Source organism: Drosophila navojoa, chromosome 5, assembly GCF_054131105.1.
Source record: "Drosophila navojoa isolate 15081-1374.11 chromosome 5, UAZ_NAV_1.0, whole genome shotgun sequence".
Classification (NCBI taxonomy): Eukaryota; Metazoa; Arthropoda; class Insecta; order Diptera; family Drosophilidae; genus Drosophila; species Drosophila navojoa.
This window is the reverse complement of record NC_142893.1, coordinates 25,708,936-25,734,188: the sequence shown is the minus strand read 5'-3', so window position 1 is coordinate 25,734,188 and position 25,253 is coordinate 25,708,936. Positions and strand designations below refer to the sequence as shown.

The window sequence follows — 25,253 nt, the reverse complement described above, 5'->3', positions numbered from 1 at the left end:
ATACGCGTGTGGCAAGACGGCTCAAGCTGCAGCAATGCGCGCAATCACACGAGATCATTTGTCTCTCGCCAGTTTTTGTCACCTTTTGAGCTGAGCCGACAAATTTGAATATCCGAAACTCTAATCATCATGAAAAGAAGTTGTGGCTGGCGCATAAGAATTGTTGGTGTTGTGTGTGAGTTGCCGCAAGGTATTCTATGAGTGAAATGAATTATGAAAATTGTGAAAAAGTCGAATAGTTCGAATTCTGACTGCTCTCAGCTCTAGCTTATTCCCAGGTACCCAGTATTGTTAGACAAAGATAGAGGTACCTACTGGCATCGCTATATCTGGCTGATACTAATCAGTGGTACCTCCCACTATGCGTTACAGATTTCGTGACACATCTATAATGCCCACGGCAAGGGTATGTGTAGTACTACAGAAATCAGGCAACGGCAAATAAAACTAAAAGCGACGCCTCCTCCGATTTCGTTGGTGACTCCTCCATTAATCGTGACTTTCACAATCAACCTTCAAAAGGTTTTTCGCTGCCACAGACGAGTAGCGTGTACCAGGCGCAAAATGGGCTGCAAACAATAACAACAACTACAACCACTGATAATCAAGAAGAAGCAGCAGAAAAAAGACACATAAACACAAAAATAAAAAAAAATTTGAAGCGTTTACTTTGGCGCTTCATCGAATATTTTTTCTCACGTTCTATTTTTTGTTGCTGCTGTCGCCGTACCCGTTGTTGTTGTAGCAGTTGTTGTTGTCGTAGTTGTAATGGGTGATTCGTTTTCTTGTTGCTTTTGTTTATCATCAGAACTGAAGCAGATTAACTAAAATACAGCATCATCCGCAGCAGGCAGTTCTCATTGCTATAGTTATTATGCTCCCATTTATACTGGAGCAGTTTCTAAAGTCATGAATTTTCTGGACCAATTGAAAATGGGAAATTGGGGTATAATGGTTTTGTTAAAATCTATGTAACAGGCAGAAGGAGGCGTGACAGACCCCATAAAGTGTATACATATATTCCTGATCAGGACGACGAGATGAGTCGATATAGCCCTGTCCGTCCGCCCGTATGAACGTCGAAATCCCATAAGATATAAGAGCTACGAGCTTATCATCTTTTTCGATAACTCATTCGATAACTTTTCATCGAGGATAATCGAAAAATTGATTTGGTTTTTTCAGCTTCATTTGAACACTTTTAGACTTGAAGATTTCAGATTTACTGCGTATATACACTTGATAAATACAATAATTTTGTAATTTGTAGAGACTTGTGCTTTGTAGTGTACGCTCATTTTCAGTCGCTGCTTACTGCGCAATAAACAGAGCGCGGGCTTATACGTGCGTGTGGATGCATGTGTATGTATTTGTGCATAAAAGGAGTGCAAGATGATCAAAACATCATCTTGGAGGGTTCCGGGTATCTCCTAGTCGAGCAGTCTCGACTAGAGCCCTCTTACTTGTTAGTTATATAATTATTGTTGGCAAAAACCAACAGCTATGCTCAATTTGTATTCAGATATTAATTTGAATTATTGACTTTATTTATTTTGTAAATATATAATAAATTATAAAAAAAAAAAAAAAAAACAGTAAGAACGTTGCAGTCGGGCGTTACCAACTGTACAATACTCATTCACACCTAATAAGCAATTTAGTAGCTAATTTGACACACCCCAACTGGGCGTAGACACTTCAGTTTTGGTCAGCTTATAGAACAACTAACGGTAACCTAGATGCAAAATTTGAATGCTTACGCTCCAAAAATGAAAAAATTACAAGTTATTTTTGATTTGCAACAATATAACAATATTATTTAGGGAATCGATAGAGGAGGTTACTGGTAACTTAACTATCCAAATTTTGCGATTTGCCACGCCCCTTGTATGCGGAGATTAATCCATCATAGCTGATTGGACTTGGGACGTCAACCTGCGTATATATAACAAGTTTCAGGTCTCTAGCATCAATCTCCGTATATATAACAAGTTTCAGGTCGCTAGCATCAATAGTGCCAAAAATATAGCGGCAAAAATATTGAAAAATCACTATATCTTCAGGTCCGATTTGCCACGCCCCCAGTAGGTGTGGAATCAAAAATTTAGCTCACTTTTAAAGTTTTAGCATTCTAGATTTACAACTTTGGGAGATACAGTTTTATCCGATTTGCCTCGCGCCTAACGGGCGGATCCATACAATTTTAACACTTTATTGATCGGAGATATTCACTAGTATGTGTTTCCAATTTCAAGTCTCTAGCTTCAATAGTGCCGAAATATACTGCGTTCATACGGACAGACGGACAAACGGACGGACGGACAGCAAGACGGACATTGCACAAAACCAATATACTCATTTCACCTTCGTGAATGGGTATAAGAACTAATAATATTTGTATATTGAGAATAATATAATATAGTAATGCACACCAAAGAAAACTTTGTTTACGAGTTGAAGCAAATGAACTTATAGTAATATCATGCAGCTGACATTAAAAAAATATAGTGTTAACACCTTTGATATGATCGCATTGGACAAGCTCATGAAAATTTAGTGTGAATTGAAAGCAGAGCTAAAAGCTATGCTTAAAGATAATTGAAAGTGCAACGCCGCGCGGCATGCAACATTGTGATAATGCATGTAGTCAGAAGCATTCAAACCATTTGCATTTTCATTTACAATTAAACACTTCCTGCCGTAGCCAATTCGATCGATGCATTCGTTGGTAATTTCAATTAAGCCATAAAAGCCAGACAAACCCAATTTTCAGCTCACTGAAGAATTGACCAGAGCCGAGAGACGATGGAGTGTGGACTGAAGACTGTCTCTTGACCAGTTTGCATGTTAAAAATCATAAAAAAAATGTTAAATGACAAGCGGGCGCATGTACGTCTACCGGTCTGTCCATCTGTCTGTGTGTCTGTCTATTTGGATGTCGTTGTTGTTGTTCGCATTGTCAAATTGCGATCAAAAACGCAACAAACGAAACATGCCACACGGTGCCAAGTCGGGGGACGCAGTTGCCAACCAGCAGCATCATGAATCAACAAGCCAACAGCTAACAACAACTGCAGTCAGAGAGAAAGACGGAAAGACAGACGGGGAGGCAGACAGTTGGTCTGTTGGCCAGGTTAACTGCTCAGGCTGAATGCGTTTTAACGGCTACTTGTCTTTGGCTATTTATTGAAAGGATTTTCAGCACTCAGACACTCGCCCAGTCAGCAGTCATTCATGCATTCAATCATTTGAAAACGAATGCGTCTGCGACAGCGGCAGCGGCAGCGGCCACGGCTTGCAACAAGTCGCACATTTGCGCCTGCCACATGACGGCTGCGGCATCACCGACGCGAAGCGACGCGTCGCAGCAACATTTGATTATGAGCAGCCGCATGTGTCTTGGCTGGCTGAGTGGAAGCCGAAATCGATAAAAATAATTGGTTGACTGCGTCTGGAACTGCAACTGCAACAAGGCGACGACAACGGCGCTCGAATTCTGTTGAATTTGCAGCATGACATGAATTGCAGCTGATCTGCCAAGCAGCAAGACTCGCCGACTGCGACACCGACGCTAACAGCGACAGCGTCGTCAACTGCAACTGCATCTGCAACTGCGAGCACTACAACATGGAAAACTGCGAGCGCGGAGAACTGAGCTTTTCCCACGTTCGTGAAAAATATTTCTGCGCAAATTATTGAAAAATAAAATACAACAACAGCCTCTGCAGAAAAACAACCGAAAATTGAGCGCATTTTATCTAACGATTTGAATGTGATGTACTCGTAAAGTATGTGCGGAAGTTTTTGCGGCAACTCGATCAATGCAATCCAATTGTCCAAGCCCATATTGAGTCAGCTGGTATTTGGGATACATTCGAAATAGTTGGGAGCATGTAAGAGCGAGTATCAGCGGTCGACTGTTTCGAATCTATTTTTAATTGTGGACTAAATTCTCAAAAAGTTAAAATTGTCAATTTTTTTTAGTGCTAGTCCAATTTAAGATGCTCTTAAATTAGTATACGACTGAGTGAGGAAATCTATGGAAACCCTGTTGTTTTTCTTTCGAGTTAACGATACTCAAATACGGATTTCAGATGCTATCAAATGAATGGTTCATAAATCTAAAAATAATATTTGTAATAATATTATTATTTTAAAAATAATAATAGAGATAAGTTAAATAATTCAAGCAACTTAGCCTAGTTAACTCGAAGATCGCCTGAGCCCTGCAAAAGGCTGATACTCCAATCATTCGCGAACACATGTTTCTAGCATTTAAAAAACGGGCTTTTCAAATTTTGGTCGAAGGAGTGTGGTATCAAAAATCTGTAAATTTCATATCGAATATTGTCGATAAAATAAAAATAGTATGAGTTATCGAAAAATGTGATAAACTTGAACTGCGTAGTGAATACACTAGGAATACACTAGTAGACGTGTAAAATCAAGTCTCTAGCTCTTATAGCTTTGTAGATCTCGGCGTTCATACGGACGGATAGACAGACAGACAAGACTATTTTCATTCAGTTCGTCGGCCCGGTTAACAATATGTACACTTTATGGGGTCTCCCACGCCTGCTTCTGTGTGTTACATACATTTTAACAAAACCAATTTGCCCCCATTTCCCATTTTCAATGAATATAGAAATAGTCGATAGTTTTTCACCTTTAGTTCGGATCATGAACAAAAAAAATCGTAGTTTCCATTTTACGTTCATAAGCATAACTAGAATATGCGCTAGTATAGAGAATATATTTCCGTATTAACCTTTCTCCTAATATAAATCCAAGTCTGTCAATCAAACAAGCAAATTTTATGTTTAGTAGTAAGGAATCGAAATGAAAAGAAAACAGTTTGTGATTTGTGAAAATCAGTTGAAGAACTAAATAAAAAGGGGTGTGCTAGCAACTTTGTTGTTAATTTTTTCGATTGGAAACCATGAGGGAGACCATTTCCAGGGTATCTGGATGTCAGTTGGTGAATTAGTACTGGATGCAGCTCACTTTACGGTTTATGGCCCGCAGTCGCAATTTAATTAAAGCCCGCAGAGCCGTTACTTATTACGCAAAAGAGTCTAAAGAAATGTGAGCAACATTTTATTCACTCGCGAGTAGCTTGAATGTTTGCAGTTTGTATCAAGTAGTTGCTGACAGTTGTCACATAGCGTTCGAGGTGGTGCTGCGGTGGTGCAGTGCAGCCGAACGGCGACAACACTTTAAAAATTAATTGCCGAGATTTATGAGCCCAGTTGGTTGGTGCCTGAGAGCCAAAGAGTGCGTGCTCCGACCGTTAGTTGGGGCTGGCCATATATGGCGGCTTTATGCATAAGCTGAACCACACTTCAGTCACTTCACGCTTTTATCAGTTTAAAATATGAAGCGGCAAACTATGGGAAAATCTCTTTAGCCTTGTCTCTCTCCACGGAGCTGCGCTCAATTGTGTAGCAAAGATTCGCGGCCTGCGATAAGGCGGCGGCAGTTGGGGTCTTGCGGATGCACTTGAGAGCGTGGGGCAAACGCTCGCAGCATGGGTGCTCCGGCCAGCAGATGCTGCCAGCAGATCTCTGTCCAATTGCAGCAGTCGGTTATTGGAGCTAGTTAATGCTGTCAGTTGCTGCAGCAGCAGCTGCTGCAGTTGCAGTTGGCATGCCTATAATTAGACAGTAAACAAAGCAAAGCCGCAAAGCAACGCTGCAAAGCACAGCACATTGGGGCGTTGCCACTGCCTGCGACAGAGACTGCAGCCAATCCGAGTGGCAGTGCCCTGGCAATCAAAGGCCGCGACAAATTGTGCATTTTGTGGTCACAAATTGAGTTAACGCTGCCAAATTAGCGGCATAAATTTATCGCTCTGAACCAACGAACGGACCAACGACTCGAAGCGGACTCCAAGACACAGCCCCGGACTCGGCGCTCGGACTCTCAACGCTCGAGCTTGGGGCTTAATTAAGTCTTTACGAGGCAGCGGCAACAATTTCGAATGGGTGCACAGCTCGGCCGCTTAAATAAATAAATCTGGTTGTTGTTGTTGCCGTTGTTGTTGTTGTTGTGTCCAGCAACAATTGGCGCTTGGGCGCTTTGCCGCGCTCTGTGGCCAATAAAAGATCGCAGCGGCCTGATTTGACAGGTGAGCAATTTTGGGTTGGGCCGCAGTCCGAGTGCTCCAGCTTGCCAGACAGTCAGACGGCCAGCCGCCAGCCAACCAGCAGCAACAACAGTTCCTGTCGTTGTTGTTGTTGTTGCCACCACCCACCTGGACAGCTTTATGCCACACACATTTGCAAGTGCCCCTCAGCCTGCATAGATTATTTGAACAAACTGGTGACAACAAATTAATTTAAACGATTGCCCGATACCTGACGAGGTAGGACTCGCGTCTATTTTGAACTTGTATTGTTGGCTTGCCACAGCAACAAGTTGCAACAAAAAGAGAAGAAACAAGTAAGAAAACTCTAGTCGAGGGCGCTCGACTAGATACTACCCTGAACCAAACTAATAGAAAAGCACATTTAGTATGGTTCAAATTTCAATTTCGATGTATTTAAAAATATAAATGAAATAGAAAACTCATTTAATTAAATATATAAAAATTTTGAAACAATTAAAAAAAAGCATTACGACACGCTCTGGGTTTGAACCCGAGACCTCGCGATCAAGCGCCGCGCCTTCTACCATGACGCCACCTTTCTATCCTGATTTTCAATGTCAAAACTGAAATAGATTCACTGCTACAGCGTCATCTACCAAATCTAAGTCAAACTAACTGCTGATGTGAATTTAAGAATGTGCATGAAAAACCAAACTAATAAAAACGTACATATAGTATGGTTAAAATTTCAATTTCGATTTTTGAAAAAATATAAGAGAAATTTAATCAAATATATAAAAATTTTGAAGCAATTAAAAGAAAACTACAATACGCCTATAGCACGACTTGAACCAGAGACCTCGCGATCGAACGCCGCGCCCTCTACCACGACGCCACTCCTCTGTTCTCACTTGCAATGTCAAAACTGTAATAGATTCACTGATGCAACGCCATCTAGCAGAACTAAACGAAATTAACTGCTGATGCGATTCTAAGAATGTGCTAGAAGATGTTTCAATGTATGTGTGCACACGTATTGGAAAACTGCTGTTGCTGCAGCACGTGCGTTTGTTAATTGACTAAGCCGAATTTAATGAAACTTTCAGCATATGATCTACATATTCTATTGAATATTTGGCATTTAAAAAAAAACATGTCAAATCATTCACAATTAGCTATACTAGCATCTGACCTTCACTGGGGATTCTGGAGAATTTGGAGCCGGTATCCAAAATATAACAAAAACCGAAATTGTATAAAATGCATTGGAATATATTTTTAAAATTTGGAGACTATAGCTCTAAAAATGTAGGAGATATAAATTTATAACCTATTGCGCTTGGGTTGCGCTGCAGTGTTGGCAATATTATGAGAACTTATTTGTTGAATAATTTAATTTTTAGACGTACGATCGTAATGAAACTTTCAGAACGTAATCAAGATGTTTAAATGTATGTGTATACCGAAGCACAAGTCTCTAGTATTTGATATACGACTTTTACAAAGATGAGGGTGAGGGGGTGGATTTAGGGGTGGGGGGTAAATTTTAACAAAAACCGAAATTGTATAAAGTTCATCTTAATATACATTTTAAATTTGGAGACTCTAGCTTGAAAGATGTAGGAGATATAATTATTTATATCTCGGACGGACAGGGCTAAATCGACTCAGCTCGTCGCCCTGATCAAGAATATATATACTTTGTGGGGTCTGCCACGCCTCCTTCTGCCTGTTACATACATTTTAACAAAACCATTATACCCTGATTTCCCATTTTCAATGGGTTCAGGGTATAAAAACTTACGGACACTAAAGAAATCTGTGTGTGTGTGTATCAGGTGCTTGTGTTTTATCGAAGTCACTTGTTCCTGTGGCATATCGTGTTGAACATATATCACAGATTGTCTGTATCCAGCCGGACAGCGCGACATTGGTTTAAGCGTCGTTTAAGCCAGTGAGTCGATAAGCCAAGCTTGTTGTTTCTTGCTTGTGGTTTGCGCTGGAGTAATAGGAGGATGATCATAGCCTGGGACTTGGACTTGCCAATTTTTATCAATTTGAATCAATGTTTAAATATACATTCCAATAACCAACATGAACGCTTTTCATTAGTTGCAAACGAAAAAAATATTTATATTTTCATCACACTGTGAGACCTTTCAACAATATGTTGCTTAGCAAATAAATACATTTTACCATACAATATCGATTCTACTATCAATCGTGCTTTCGATGATGGTATCGATTAGTTTAACTATACTTCTATTCTAGTTTCATACCCCAGAGCTTTGATGGGCGCTAAGACAAACAATTTTGCTTCAGAAAGAACACGGGCGTAATGACACTTTTGAATGTGAACTTCATAAGTGAAATTGCACCCATGGGCTCAAAGACTCAATTAAAGAAGATTTATAAAATTTTTCGAAGTTCTTCGGGATGAGAACTAAGCCTCGTACGTCATGCTAGCCAGTGCTATCAATGGCGATATAACAGCTCTTAGCACAAAGCACAAAAGACAATACAATTGAAGACTCATTTAAATATTTGGATAGCAAAATCTTTTCGATTATAGAATTTTTAAGTTGCTTCTTAAACGAAAATAATGACCGAAACACCAGCTTTAAAGTACTTCAGTCAAATGACTGATGCTCTAAAATGCATCATTTGTCTTGTCAGACCGAGAGATACGGTACTTTTGCCATGCAATCACCACCATGGTATGTTTTGAGTGTTTCACAAATTGACAAGCTCGAACAATCTTAATTGCTGTGCCCAAATTGTATACAAATAGTTTAGAATCATCCCATTAAAGTTTTTCAATAAAGTAAAATAACGGGGTTAAAATATCTCTCTGGTTTTATTTAAGGAATTATTTATTGAGCCTGAATAATTTGCCTGAATAATTTGCATACATACATACATTTCATTTTGACATTAGAAGTATAATCAAAAGTAAATATTGATGCTGAACTGCTGTTGATGTGTTGACGAAAAAGGCGAATGTATGCAGTGAAGGTAGAAAGACCGCTTACGTCAAATTAAACGGGAAATGGCTGAATCGATGTGAGCCTGAGCTACCGTCTTGGACAGTCGGTTTTATGACTCTGCTGCTGTGCCAACCCTCCATCTTTGTCGAATTGTATGCATTTCACTCCGTCAGTGCTCATCTCAGTTGATTACTTCATTTATAGCTGCTGTCTGGCCGCGATTTTCTGGCAGTGCTTTCTTTTACTGCTTCTTACTTGTAGCTTATGCAAATCTTGGCTGCTTTAAAATTGATTGCACACTTCAGTGGGGCAGGCGCATGACTGATGCGATCGTAGAGACCATCGAGACGGCCCCAAATATATATCACATTGCTCAGCTATAAATAAACAAGTAAGAAGGCTCTAGTCGAGACTGCTCGACTAGGAGATATCCTGAGCCCTCCAATCTGATATTCTAATCATTATGCACTTCTTTCATGCACATACACTTACACATGCATCCGTGGACATACAATCTTAATAAAAATATCAGAACGCAACTATATGGTGAAAGTGTGTTTACATTCCAAAGCACAAGTCTCCAGTAGGTACGTTTTTTACAAATTGTGGGCGAAGGGGGCGGGGTATCAAACATCTGTAAATTTACGGACGGACAAACGGACAGGGCTATATCGTCGTCCTTCCTTCTGCCTGTTATATACTTTTCACAAAACCATTATACCCTGATTTTCCATTTTCAAAGGGTTCAGGCTACAAAGTACAAAGTTAATTGGATTTTGCAAGGTCAAACGGAGCGTATGAGCAATATGGCCCAGCGCTCCAGCTGACTTGGCTGCCTAGGCTAACTTGATCTGGTCTCAGAGTCTCCTGACTGGGCCCTTTGACTTCTTAAAAGTCAACAGCAGCTTAAACTCGTTTGCAAAACACTAACGGGCTGCCCCCCTCCCATGCTGCTCCGTCACTGTCTTCCCCTCTGCTGCCGTCGCTTCCACTCAATTTGTTTGCCCTGCGGCATTGAGAATTGGAGTGTCAAACTTTCAGCTTTCAATGCACGCCAGGATGCTGAAGCCCCAGTCGATGGCGATGTGGATGTGGATGTCGATGACGATGCCGATGTGGACGATGTTGCCACAGCCAGTTACAGCCACAGCCGCATCTGCAGTGAGCAGCAGCAGCAGCAAAGATGTTGCTCTAGCCGCGGCTCGCTTGCTGGTTTTGTATTGACATTAAATGAAATAATCTGCGATGATTGTGCATTAGTTGCAGTCAGCAGGAGGAGACTCCGGTTCGGCCATGACCAGAACGGCATGGAGGGCTAGTCCGTTAATAGTTCTAGACTGCTGTATTTGGGAGACGCGACGTCGTGGTTCCCATGGCATGATTTTGCATGAAATAATGTGGCGCACGAGTGGGCGGGCAAATGCTGAAGCTCCAGCTAGAGCAGAGCGGGGGGCACTTGTGGCAATCGTTGCCAAGCTGACTGCCCGACTGCCTGTCCGGCTGACTGCCTGGCTGGCTGACTGCCTGGCTGGCTGCCTGGTTTAGTTCGTATCGGGCTTGGATGCTTCATTCAGCTTGTCTTTCGATTTCTATTTCTGTATTTTTGTCTCTCTCTCTCTCTCTCTCTGTCTCTTTCATTTTTTTAGTTTTTTGCTTAGCCAAATTTGCGACGAAACAGGAACCGTTAACTGCGGCAATTTGTGCTGCCAACGTTTCTCAGTTTGTTTCCCACGTTATAATTCGTTAGATTTTCAATGCCCCCACCTCAGCTATGGGACTTTTCTCGACTTGATACAATTTTTTTCTTTATAGCTTGAACTGCTTACACCTAACGACACTCGCTTAAAATAGTAGTCAGGCATTTGGCAGCACAAGGCTAGAAGAATTTGGAGCAGGATAATCGCAGTATTGCTGCCGGCATGAACTTTGTCAACGCTCGAGTCAAAAAGTAACACACGAAGCTTCCTTTTAAGACGAGGGAGAATTCTGAGAGGCATTCGCATAACTAAGACGAAGAATTGGAAACGCGTTGAGATACTAAAAAGAACTATCTATCTACTATTATCAAAATAGTAGAATAATAATAATTTAGTTACGACTTTAGAAATTATATTTTATATCGACAAATATTTGATGACAATTTGGGCGCTTCTATCATCAGACTTTTACTAGAGCCGCTCTAGCACTGATCCATTTTCTAAAGAGACTGTTGATTTTTTATCCAGTTGTAAAGCTGGGCAGGGCTTGAGGCAGGGAAAGACTTAGCTGGACTTGTCCGTGCATTGCGTGAGGCCGTAGCCTTTCTCTTTTTGTGCTCCTACTTTTGCCTCTTCTTCTCAGTTTGCTCTTTTGTTCATTTGCTAAGTGCGCATCACGTGCAAGCAATTATTTTATCAATCATTTAGGCGCTGTTTGGGATGTTGTTTTTGTTGCTTCTAGTCGCTTGTTGTTTGTTGCTTGTTACTTGGTGAGCCTCCTCGCCTGGCTGCCTGTCTCTTGGCTCTTTTTCTATGGCGCTGTCCCGACTTCAGGCTGGTGCTCAAACAGCGAAAACGCATTTAATGTCTGCTTAGTGTGATTACGACGCATTAATGCCCGTTCGCCAGGCGGCGTCCCTCCCTCTTTCTCCCTCCGTCCCTCAGCCTGCTGCATGTTGCATCTTTTTGTTGTATTTTGTTTTTACTGTTTTACAGTCACCGGCGGCGCGTCGCGACTCGCTGTTGTTGCAGTTGTTATATGTGTGTTAACTTTCAAATAAATTAAACATGAAGCTGGGATCATTTATTTCACTCGCTCCACCTAACTCACTAGCTCGTTTGGGCCCGACCCGGCACGGCACGGCACGGCACGGCCCGGGCCGGTCTGGCACCTGGTTCATACGTTCGCATATGTATGCCTACTTCACTGAGATCCCAGGCAGCGTCCATACTGTGCGCAATGTTTCTTCATTTTCACATTAAATGCGCAGTTCCCGACATTTATTTGAATTAACACGCAGCAATCTCCGCTTACCAGCTCCAGTCTCTTTAATTCATGGATATTATCGCGAATTAGAGACGCACGTTTTAGTTATAGGATGAACTTTCTGGTAGAAGGATGTGTCGATATGCCAGGCAAAGTAGTGTACCAAAGGAAGTCGATATGTATCAATATATGTATATGAATTTTATATAGTATATAGTCCCTTGCTTCAATTCGGGCTTCTAGACGGATCCACTTATATTGGGCGACAGTTGAAAATAAATACAGTTCTCTCTAAGATAGCACTTAATCTAAATTAAGTTCATAGGGTCGATTAAGTCTTATGGCCAATTTATCTATCGATAACTGCTGAGCAAAGCTCGTGTCCCAATCGGCGATACAGCAAGTTGTCTAGCATCTAATCAATAATAAGTGCGATTAATTAATCATTGCACTAAGCACTAAACGGCCCACAGGCTGAAAAGGCGACCAAACGTGTATTCTACACACACATACACACACAAGCACTCACATAGAAGTGGACACGCATGTACAAACCACCTTAAGTGACCGTCGCATCGTTTATCTGTTGCAGACAAAGAAATGCATAAATTATTTCTCAGAGGCATTTTAAAACGCCTGTTGGGCAACTTTCCGCTGCTCAGGCTCTAGCTCTAGCTGCAGCTGACGATATAGCGGACGCTGATGCCGGTGCTACTGATGCTGCTGCTGCTGGCTAACTGCTCTGCGACAGCGATTCCAGAGCTGGATGCTGCCCACTTACGAGTGCTGACCATTTGGAAAGCCTTCTGTTTCGTGTCCACGCTTTTGTCCATATTTGTACACAATTAGCAATGACACAAAAAATAAAAGTAAAAAGCAAAGAGGAAAAAACAACGAGCAGCTCATATAAAACGAAAAGCAAGAGAAACAAACTTCACACACCATAAATCGATTATCATTGCGAAAATACACGCACACACACACTCAAACACATGGCTCACACTTGTGCATTAAATCAAAAAGCGCACTTTACGCCTCTTTGGCTGTGCATAAATTTATTTATCGACTTGTCCATCGACGGCTGGCCGTCGCCTTATCGCCTCAATCGTCAATGGGCATACGCGGCTGCCGTATGCGCGCGAGCGCATGCATAAAATGTATAACAAAATTGTCATTAGCGTAAAGCATTTGTTAACTGCAACAGATCGCCCGATAAGCCAGCCAGCCAGCCAGTCAGCTAGCTAGCCACAAGGTGTCAGCCCATTCCCATTCCCATAGCCATACCCATAGCCTAGGCCGTGCTGCCGGCAGCGGCAGCGGCACATTCATCAGCGCTGCCGTGGCTGCCAAGTGCATCAATCGGGGGCCAACACGCGCTGACAATCAATGTGCGACAGGTCGACGAGAAACGGGTCCAGTTTCTGCTGCTGCTGCAGTCTTCGCCTGCCTCGCATTGCTTTTCACACCTTCGCGGCTGCCGATTGCGGTTTTTATACCCTGAACCCATTGAAAATGGGAAATCAGGGTATAATGGTTTTGTTAAAAGTATGTAACAGGCAGAAGGAGGCGTGGCAGACCCCACAAAGTATATATATTCTTGATCAGGGCGACAAGCTGAGTCGATTTGGCCCTGTCCGTCTGTCTGTCCGTCCGTCCGTCCGTCCGTCCGTCCGTCCGTCCGTCCGTCCGTCCGTCCGTCCGTCCGTCCGTCCGTATGTATGAACGCGTCGATTTCAGAAGATATAAGAGCTAGAGACTTCAACTTTTTTTTAAAATGTCCGTACATATCACGCGCAGATCGAGTTTATCATAAAAAAACGATAACTCATTCCGATAGTTTTTTTATCGATAAAAAACCTTATCGAAGATCACTTAAAAAATTATATCTCCTACATCTTTCAAGCTAGAGTCTCCAAATTTAAAATGTATATAAAGATGTATTTTATACAATTTCGGTTTTTGTTAAAATTTACCCCCCACCCCTAAATCCACCCCCTCACCCTCATCTTTGTAAAAGTCGTATATCAAATACTAGAGACTTGTGCTTCGGTATACACATACATTTTAACATTATGATTACGTTCTGAAAGTTTCATTATGATCGTACGTCTAGAAATTAAATTATTCAACAAATAAGTTCTCATAATATTGCCACCACTGCAGCGCAACCCAAGCGCAATCGCCTGTATCTGTGAGTGTGTGTATATGCGTGTGTTTGTTTGTATGCGTGTGTTTGTTTGTATGCGTGTGTGTGTGTGTGCGTGTGTGTTTGAAATATCAGTTTGAAATATCAGTTGCTTGTAGGGTTCAGGGGATCTCGTAGTCGAGCAGTCTCGACTAGAGCTTTCTTTCTTGTTTTTTTTTTTTTTTTTTTTTTTTTTGGCTAGGCCTAGACGCGGTGTAAAATGGCTGCATGATTGACATTGCGTTTGGTATCTCATATTGGCAGCAGCAGTTGTTGCTGTTGTTGTTGTTGCTGTTCTTTCTTGACAATGCGTCTGGCGTTTTGCTAGCCTTGGCTTGGCTTTATCTGCGGCTTTGGCGGTGGTCGCTGCAGCTGCTTTGATGCCACCACCGAGGAGACAGCGCACATAGAGGCTAACTAAAAACAAGTTGCGTTGACATACCAATTAACTTGACAAATACATAATTGGTAGCAAACAATTAAATGTTTCTCGTTTTTTGTTCTGGCATCTTTCACTGGGAATGCGCCTGGGCCAGCCAGCCAGCGGGCAGTTAACTAACGTGGCTAACTGAGCTGCCAGCCCATTTTGCTGTCAGTTTATGAGCGCAGCAATTCATTTAAATTTATCTAGTTGTCAGTTTTGCTCAGCTTTAAGATATTTGCACAATTTGCTCATAAAAAACAAATCGAGCAATGAGCAGTAGCAGAGGGGGGCACAAAGGAAAAACATGAGAAAAAGAGAGGGAAAATGAATAAAAGCCACATACAAATTGAAATACAAACAGAAATAAAACAGCAGCCGCTAACGAAGCGCCAACAACGTAGAAGTCCAAGTCGCAGCCGAGGAGGATGACGACGATGTGGTGATGTGGGCAGAGCCGGTCGAACGGTACCCGCAGCAGGCGATGCTCGACTAAACACGCAGCTTGTTACGCTCTACCCATCAGACAGGATGTTGAGCCAATTGATCATACTGAATATATTTACATACATCACCAATCAAATGTATTTTATTCTACCTCAAGGATACATTCATATTTTTGCAATTGTATTCTTTACCCTTAGCAGCTTTTTTATATGTATATATTATTTTACAGTTAGTATTAGAATATTCTCAAATTAATTTAATTATATTCTTTGCATTAAAATTTTATATAATGCAACTAACTATAAGATGACTCAACGTTAGACACATATAATTGGGCAGAGTATTAATAAAGTCGTTTTATTCAGCTGAGAAATAATTTTTCAAATGACTGTTGTTGTTGTTTTGGTTGTTGTTGGCTGTTTGTTTGGCCGTTTGGCAGGTGCAGTTTGCATTCGCTAGTGTTTGTCGCTGTTAGTGTTTTTGCAGTCGTTGTTGTTGTTGCTCATTAGTTTTTCGCTGCCACAAAGTCTACGTCTGTTACCATTTTGGGCTGGCTGGGAATCGAGCGCTGGATTAGCCAGCGCTGAGCCAGTGTTAGTGCTTGGAGTTAGGAGCTAGGAGCTAAGAGCTTAACTCCAGTATCTCAGCGCTCGGCGGCATTCAGTTTTTAGTTTTCAGCTTTCTGCTTGGCCAAGATAGATAGCAAAGCCAAAAGGAAAATCGAAACATTTGGCCAGCTCTATCGCCAGTGTGGGAAACTATTATTTCAAGGTTCAAAAGGCGCCCGCAGAGTGTGAAAAATAGTTGGAGGAAAAATAAAAGCATGTGTGGATTCTATGTGTGTGTGTATGAGAAGGTATTTATGTGTGTGTGAATTTAAAGCCTGGCGGCTTGGCTGAGGTTTTGGCTTGCCCCCACGGCGAATGAGCAATGAAATAAATTCTGATGTGCTAACATCGAAAGTGTTGTCCGTATGTGTGTGTTAAGCATTGCTCATACGCCATGTTGCTTCATAATTATAACTTAAATACGACAGTTTTATATAAAAATCCACTAGTAAATCAATGTGCGCGCGCCTGGCAATTAACTGCCAAGAAACGTAACAGACATAACGACGAGTCAGTTGGTGCTGGGTGCTGGTTGCTGCTGTGATAGTGTGGTGCTGCAGCGGTGGTGCAGCGAAGCACGTCGCCAGACAGAGACTCAGACAGAGGGACAGACGGCCGGACGGCCGGACAGACAGCCAGCCAGCCAAGCGAACTGTCAATTATAACCAATCGCACACCAAGTGCACATTAAACCCTATCAACTGTTTTTGTAATTTATTGTTTGGTTTTGCCAACAAGTCGCATTTGGTGCAAAATCCGCATTGCAGGCAGCGCGCACTGCATAGCAACACACACACACACACAGCTGGCAACCCGGTTGCAGTCTGCGGCTTTTGGTCGTCAGTCTCATCATAATTATCGCTGGCTGCTCGGGCGGCACGTTCAACGCAATCGCGCTGCTCACAGCTCGAAGCGCGCAGCAGCTCCCAGCCAAAGTCAAATGAGCAGTTTATGGCCAAGACGACCATTTTGAAGACGCGCCGAAGAAGCTGCCATGCGGCTGCTACGACTCTTCAGCTGCGTCTTTTTCATAATGTGTGTGTGTGCCTCTCGGGGCAACATTCACTTTTTTATTGCACCACTTTGGCAATAGGCACAAGTGTGATTTCAAATCTCTGGGTCGCCTAAACGCGCACCGCCACTAAATTGGCAGAAATATGAAGTCAGCGTGTGCATTTCGGTAAAAGCGGTGATTATATGCGCAATGGGAAATGGTCATCTGTCCATATGTATTTAAATATACGTGTATATGTATATAGATAGATGCTGCATACATACATACATACGTATTTATTTGGACACAAAATATATGGCAGTCAGTTGCCTGCTGCTGCTGCTGTTGGCCACATAATGCGCATTAGCATATGCATTCGCACTCACATTCGCATCGAGAGAGCCGAGATCCAAATGAATGGTCCCTTCTAAGCGTCGCAATTGCAAATGGGGCAACAGACCGCGAAATGGCTAAATGGGGAAAAAACGGCACTGTGGGCTGACGTTGATGGCCAGTTCAATTAAATGCCATCAATTTTAATAACACGAGGCAGTCTCTCCCTCTCTCATGCACATACACACACACAAAACTCAGTGCGCTACCTTGGGCGCTGTACAGCCAAATGCTGGCATGGAAATTACAAATGCATCAGCAACAGACGGTTCGAGTTCCCGGTCCGTGTGAGCATGTGTAGACAGGCCGGAGCTCTAACGCTAACGCACTTGAAGCACTTCGGGCTAAAACAAGCGGCCGGCCAGCCTGGCCAACAGACCCGCGTTGACGGTCAGTCGCAGCAGCTGAGTTTCTGTGAGCCTCGGTCATGCTGTGGCAGCGGGGCCCAAACAAAGCACTTAAGCATGGGTCACTCTTACAGTTTGCCAGCTACAATAACAACAACAACAACCACAATAGCACCGACGGCGACAGCCGTCTTGAGCAAGTGAAAATTGAAAGCAGTAGCCGCAGAGAAGGGAGCAAAATTTAAAAAAGATAAACTATACAAAACTAAAAATAACTCTTGCAAAATAGATCACATATGTTACATATGTACAATATATAAACCGGAGTGACTAATTTAAACTGTTCTTATATATTACTTTAGAATACTATATGAATTTGTCAGAGTTTATATTTATATAATATAAACTAGTCGGACGAACAGGGCTATATCGGCTTAGCTCGTCGTGCTGATCAAGAATATATATATTTTATAGGGTCTGCGATGATTCCTTCTGCCCTTTAAATACTTTTTCATTATACCCTGATTTCCCATTTTCAATGGGCTCAGGATATAATAAATATATATAATATGATGCTGAACAGCGAGAGTTTAGTTCCTTATACATGCATTTCAGTCTTGCCAGTGAACTAAGTGGATTTAACTAAGATTATTTTTCTTCTCTTTATGTAAACTAAAACCGTAAATTGTTTGAGCCTGAAGGTTTAAATAATAATATATTCACTCAAATATGTGCATAAATAGTAGTGAATATTCAAATTCCAAGAACGCTGATCAACCTTTTGATTTTAAAAATTTTGGTATGTCAGCTATGTCTGCTAAAATAACTTGGTTCATAAATTTAAAATATTTATCTTAGGATATCTTTCAAGATTTTAAAGTAAATATACAAAAACTAAAATTAAAAAGAAGAGTGAATGAGAGATACAGAAAGAAAGAGTGAGAAAGAGAGAGAGAGAGAGAGAGAGGGAGAGACATAAAGAAAAAAGAGATTGCGATTCCGATACGGAAATAATCTAATATAAACAAGTAAGAAAGCTCTAGTCGAGACTGCTCGACTACGAGATCCCCTGAACCCTACAAGCAACAAGCAACTAATTAGCACACACACACGCACTCATACAAACAAATACACGTACACACACACGCATGCAAACAAACACACGCACGCACACACACATACAAACAAACGCACGCATACCCACACACACGCATATACCGGCGTTTGCGCTTGGGTTGCGCTGCAGTGTTGGCGATATTATGAGAACTTATTTGTTGAATAATTTAATTTCTAGACGTACGATCGTAATGAAACTTTCAGAACGTAATCATGATGTTTAAATGTATGTATATACCGATGCACAAGTCTCTAGTTTTGATATACGACTCTAGCTTGAAAGATGTAGGAGATATAATTTTTTAAGTGATCTTCGATAAGGTTTTTATCGATAAAAAAGTATTGGAATGAGTTATCGTTTGTTAGGGATAAACTCGATATCCGCGTGACATATGCGTACATTTTAAAAAAAAGTTGAAATCTCTAGCTCTTATATCTTCTGAAATCGACGCGTTCAAACATACGGACGGACAGACGGACGGACGGACGGACGGACAGACAGACGGACAGTGCTAAATCGACTCAGCTCGTCGCCTTGATCAAGAATATATATATATCTACCACGCCTCCTTCTGCCTGTTACATACATTTCAACAAAACCATTATACCCTGATTTCCCATTTTCAATGGGTTCAGGGTATAAATATACATTCTTCCCATTGATACTTTACTACGAATACTAATGCTTTTGCATATGAATGAGTGTAAATAGAACAGTCGTCAAATTAGACGTATGTAATGAATTTGAAAAACGAATCAAACACCTAAAGCAGAAACCGAAAACAGATCTAACAATTAGGCAAATTTATGTATTTAAATACAAGCCATATTCAGATTTGAGGCGACGGAACATAGAGATATAACAATGTAAATGGGTCGTAAATATGCACGTACTTTCGTTAGGTTGACTATAAGGCTATAAAATATTTTGCTTTAATTTGTAATACTCAGCCTGTAGTGCATTCATTTTTTAACAAAAAACGAAATTGTATAAAATGCGTTTCTATATATATTAAATTTGGAGACTCTACTTTAAAGATGTGGGAGATATATAATTTTATAACTAATTTTCGAAAAGGTTTTTTTATCGATAAAAAAATACCTGAATGAGTTAACGTTTTTTAGTGATCAGCTCGATATGCGCGCTAAATATAGGGACATTTAAAAAAAATTTGATGTCTGAGATCGACTTGTTCATACATACGGACAGACGGACGGACACACAGACGACTCGTCGCCCTGATCAAGAATATATGTACATATATACTTTGTGGGGTCCGCCAGGCCTCCTTCTGCCTGTAACAAACATTTCAACAAAACCATTATTCAGGGTATAAATAGTCAGGAAAATATAGTCTGACTCCCGGTGTGAAGACGAACATTTCAATGTCGCGAAGTGAATGAATGATCCTGATACGTGGTGCCAGAGCCTCTACTCCATGACGGAGTACGTTTGGAGTGTTATGTGGTTGAGTGTTTACTATTGATTTTGTGCAATGTCCGTCTTGTTCGTCCGTCTGACCGCCTGTCCGTATGAACGCAATTCATTTCGGCACTATTGAAGAGACTTGAAATTTGTACATATATCCGATTTACAAAGTGTCAGAAATCATATTAGTTGAGGAGCTAGGAAGCTAAAATTCTAGATGTAGATCCGGATTCAGCCTAACTTGAACACTTTTGGACCTGTAGACTTCAGATTTACTCTGTGTATACATATAATGAATAGAATCATTTTGTTATTTACAGATTTCGGATACTGTGAAAAGAACAAGCTATTTCAAGTACTAGAGACTTGTGCTTCGAAATATACACACATTAAAAATTATGATTACATTCTGAAAAATTCATTAAGATTGTCCGTCTACAAGAGAAATTACAGCGCAGCCGAAGCACTGTCGTTGCTTACTGAGCAGTTAGTTACACAAAATCAATTTTTCGATTATTCTCGATAAAAAAGATATCGGATGAGTTATCGAAAAAATAAAGCACACGAGTATGCACAATTTCAGCTCTCTAGCTCTTATATCTTCTGAGATCTCGGCGTTCATACGGACGGACGGACAGGGCTATATCGACAGCTAGTCGTGCTGATCAAAAATATATATACTTTGTGGGGTCTGCGATGATTCCTTCTGCCTGTTACATACTTTTACACAAAACCATTATACCCTGATTTCCCATTTTTAATGGGTTCAGGGTATAAAAATAACTAATTAATTGAATGTTTCTATTAAGAAGTCACCCCAACCTGAGCCACATGATCAATATTCATTATTCAATCGGAACTGAGAAATGTTCAGAGCACACCACCACAATTCCAGCTCGAGCAATCAAGCTAGAGAGAGGGAGAGAGATAGAGATAGACAGAGGGTTAGACAGTTAGCTGAAGACTGGCAGCCATCAGGCAGGCATCTTGGCGATTTCAGTCAGTAGTTGTGGCAGCTGTTGTTGCTGCTGCGGTTAGCAATTGATGTCGCGGGCGCTAAAATCGACACACTTGTCCCAGTAGCAGGGGCCGCTTGTTCGCAGGCTCTCGCAGCCGGGCCGACTTGCTCCGGCTCTTGCAATCGGCGGCGCTCAAGCACAGGTTAAATGGATCACGACTGCACGGATTTTATGTCCGTCTGTTGCCGTTGTCTGTCCGACTGCCCATAAAGTACGCGACATGCAAACGTTTTTGATGCAATGACTCGATCCGCCTGGTTCCAGCCCGACCAGCCAAGCAAAATTAGGAAATTGTGTACGACTGTTAACTGACAAGGCAAGTGTTCCAGACAGTTGAGGCTGTCGACTTGATGGCGACTGCCTGCGCTTCCTCCCCTGCCTCGTCTCGCTGCTACTCTCCGCGCTAAAGCTAAGCTGATTTTATGCCAATACCCGGGCACATTTAACGAGTCTCATTAAGCTTTTGAGACCATAAAAACTCAACAGTTGGCCATTTTGTTTAACTGACGTTCAATTGCCTTTACAATTCCAGCGAGCACCTCGCACGCCACCAGCCCCAGCAGCAGCGGCAGCACCACTAGAAATAGCAACAAATCCGCCACCAAAGTCGGACCTAGCACCAAGGCCTACAGCAGCTCCAACAGAAACTACAGCAACGGTAACTACAGCAATGGCAAGCAGGCCTCATCGTGCTCATCCTCCGTTGGCGGCTATTCAAATGCTGCTGGTTCTACGCTGGGCGTCTTCGGGCGACAGCAGCAGCAGCAGCAGCAGCAGCACCAGCAGCAGCAGCAGATGTATTCTTCAAGCGTCTCCAAGCTACCATTCTCGCCATTCTTCGCAGCATCGCCATTCTTCTTCACGTATCGACGCATCAGCAAGCAGGAGGACAACAATAATAGCTGCAGCTACAATAACGGCAGCAGCAGCAGCAGCAGCGCCAGCAACAGCAACAGCGCCCTCATGCAGGACTACGATCGCAAGTTTAGCTTGCTGAGCCTCTTCAAGAGTCCCTACAAAATTACCGATGCCCAAGAATCCCGTAAGGGCTCCTCGACGAGCGGCGGTAGCAGCCTCAGCAGCAGCAAGTCCGCAAGCACAGGAGCAACTGCTGGTGGCATGTGCTCCTCGCCCAGCTGGAAGAGCTACTCAGGCTCGGGTGGGTCACCGCATGCGGCACTGAACCCCGCCTTTGGCGGCCTGGCACTGGGTGGCGGTGCGCGCAAGGACAGCAGCAGCAGCAGTAGCTTTAGTGGCATCAATTTCGGCGGCAGCAGTGCGATCAGCGGCTCCTCGTTTAGTCGCGACGTCGCCTCCAATGGCAGTGGCTTCAATGATCTCTATAAGAACCGAAAGGTACACAAGTGCGACACGGAGGGTTGCGACAAGGTCTACACCAAGAGCTCGCATCTCAAGGCGCACAAGCGCACGCACACAGGTGAGTTGCACCAAAAGGCGTCTAGTCTAAGGATATCATGCTTTTTATATAACTCGCACTATCCAATCTCTTACCGTCATTTTGGCTATTCTCGTTTCCCCTGCGCAGGTGAGAAGCCGTACGTGTGCACCTGGGAGGGTTGCATCTGGCGCTTCGCCCGTTCCGACGAGCTGACCCGTCACTACAGGAAGCACACGGGTGTCAAGCCCTTTCGCTGTCAGCTCTGCACCCGCAGCTTCAGTCGTTCCGATCACCTGTCGCTGCACATGCGACGTCACTGAGCCACAGGCCATATGGGAATACTCAAAAAATAGCCCCGACTACGACCACGCCCACAACCATGCCCACAACCACGCCCATATAGACATCATACATAGGAAAATGCCCACGATGAGGCCGTTTTGTTTTGACATTTTCTACTTATTATTTATAAACCACTGTTTCACTCATCACTTCGTTCGTTCAGTTTGTATGTCTTAACGCTTAAGTAGCTCAATTTAGATCCGTAAGCGGGCTCAAAGCCCAATCGAGCTGTAGGGAATTAGCCCGTAAGTATTTTAATCAAAGGACAATTTGTAAAATTTGTATAACATCTAAGTAGACGTTGCCTTCAAGAAGCCAAGTTAACAAGTGGTACTACGAGTATAAAGACGGTTTACTACTACACTACCTAAAGAATTTAATAGATTTGATATATTTAATATTTGATATTTAGAAATTTGTATTGGTGCTAGCAACTGGTGTGTACATACATTTACTAAACGCGATACGTTTTACATATCCACAATACATTAGCCATTAAGAAGGTTTAACTAATTTTAGCTCAAATTTATGCATTGGATATTAAGTAGAAAATTTTATGCGAAGACAGAAGAAGAGGGGAAATCAAAAGAGCCCACAGACAAACACACGAGGCAGCAATATTTATAAATGACAATCGTACGATTTAATCAACTCTGATATAGTTACTCTTATACTTCTACATACATATATACATTTGTACCATACGAAACGGCAGTTACAGTGCAGTCGATCGACCTAACTCAGAACATTCCATTGAAAAATATTTGAAATGAATTTCGTAAAATATTTTAGTTCTATCATGCTTTGCTATATCCTATTTTTTGCACGCCCTTCAATTCGCATCTCTGACAAGCAAATACAGTATGAAGCAGGTTATTTTTCGGAACTCTGAGCTGACAGTACACTTTATGCTTCTGCTGTGTTATTCTTTTGCTAGCTAATTTTGTTAAATTCGTTAACTTATTTGTAAATTTTTATTACTTGAAAATGATTTCAATAAGAACGCCGAAATTAAGTTCTTTCATGTTAGCTCTTAATTACACTTGCCAATAAACTGAAACCGGAGTCGATAAATTCGCCAGACTCGTGCAACAGCGGCGCAACAGAAGAGCTGCAACTGCTACATAGATTTAACTAAGCCACACAGAAAAACTAAAACAAAAACTAAGAGCCAACTGCAACCATTCCAGACAAAAATAAACGAGGGAAACAAGATCAAAGTGTATTATTTTTGTACGCCAAAACCTTATACATACCTACAATATATATTTTTTTGCTGAAATAAAAATAAAAATAAAAACTTTGTGTACCATAAACAAACAGACACAGCTAACAAACATATTTGCTTGTGGCTGGAGCTGGAGCTGAAGCAGAATCCGAACAATAGCAAGAAACGGGCAGCTCATTAAGCCACACAACAGGCCCGGGTCCAAATCCGCTGTGGATTTTATTTAAATGAAAAATCAATTGAGCGCACAATGGCTACCAAGTGGCTGTCCCTGTCCACTCCACTAACCACTAGCCACTAGCCACTGTGCGCAGTCCAGAGCTTAGCCAAAAGATGTGTGGCAAGTTGTCAACAGCGGCAAACAGCGGCAAACGGCGGCAGTTCGGGGTGCGGCCTATGTGGGCTCCTCTGGCCTCGCCTCGACTCCACTCGACAGACGGCCTCGCATGGCCCCATGGATTGCGGTCCAGCAGTACGCACCCGCCAATTGTCCAGGGGAGCATTGTCGTCGTTTGTCGTTGGCTGCGCGCGCGTTGTTTGCAATAATAAAGATGACAAATTTCTCGTCATTTGTAATTTCAATGCGGGCCTTGGATTGGCTTCTTTTTTCATTTTCTTTCTTTAGCTTTGAGCTTTTTATTTTTATGTTTTCTCTGTTTTTGCTAATGTGCGCAACTGGTTAGAGCCCTGCTGCTATCTCTTTTCTACGCGACGACGATGACACCTGCAGCGGAAATCAGTGCATGAATAACGTTTCGATCATTAAGCTAAAATTGTGAAATATTACGTATACGTAGCGGCAATTTATTGGTAAATTAATAACCAACCCAGCCGACAGACAGTAGCTAGTAGCCACCTCTGCTGTTGCCGACGTCGACGTTAGCAGCGACAGCGGCAGCGGCAGCAGCATCGGCATCGGCATCGGCATCGACATCGGACTCGCTCGATGGGGCCGCGTTTAGCATAAAGGTTAAACATAGATAACATACCGGTTTTTTCGGGTTAATTAATATACTACTCCTATGCGTCTGATTGTATGTCTAACGAATATGCCTCTTGGTCAGGTCATCTTGGCGAGGCTGACGCCAGGTTTAATGACCCGCGGCACATGCAAATGAGTAAAAGTAAACAAACCAACGAAGCCAGCAAACCAACAAATTAACAAGGCCAGCAATCGACTCCAGCTGCAATACTTCTCTTGACTCCCGCGCGTACATCATTTCTGCAATAATTGGAAAGATATTCGGAATTATTTTAAATAAAATACAAATAAGAAAGTGAATATA

General features: G+C 42.2%; 1 protein-coding gene across 2 annotated transcripts in view; it reads left to right on the top strand.

Annotated features, from left to right (window-relative positions):
• The window catches only part of LOC108654732 (uncharacterized), a 53,709-nt gene extending 29,648 nt beyond the window's left edge, over positions 1-24,061 (top strand). For both annotated transcript variants that reach the window (XM_089261117.1, XM_018106248.3), the window contains 2 exons: positions 21,531-22,436; positions 22,545-24,061. In XM_089261117.1, the coding sequence (XP_089117243.1) occupies positions 21,531-22,436; positions 22,545-22,717 (1,079 nt within the window). In that variant the 3' untranslated portion in view covers positions 22,718-24,061. The remainder of the gene's footprint in view (positions 1-21,530; positions 22,437-22,544) is intronic.
• The last annotated feature ends 1,192 nt before the right edge of the window (positions 24,062-25,253 follow it).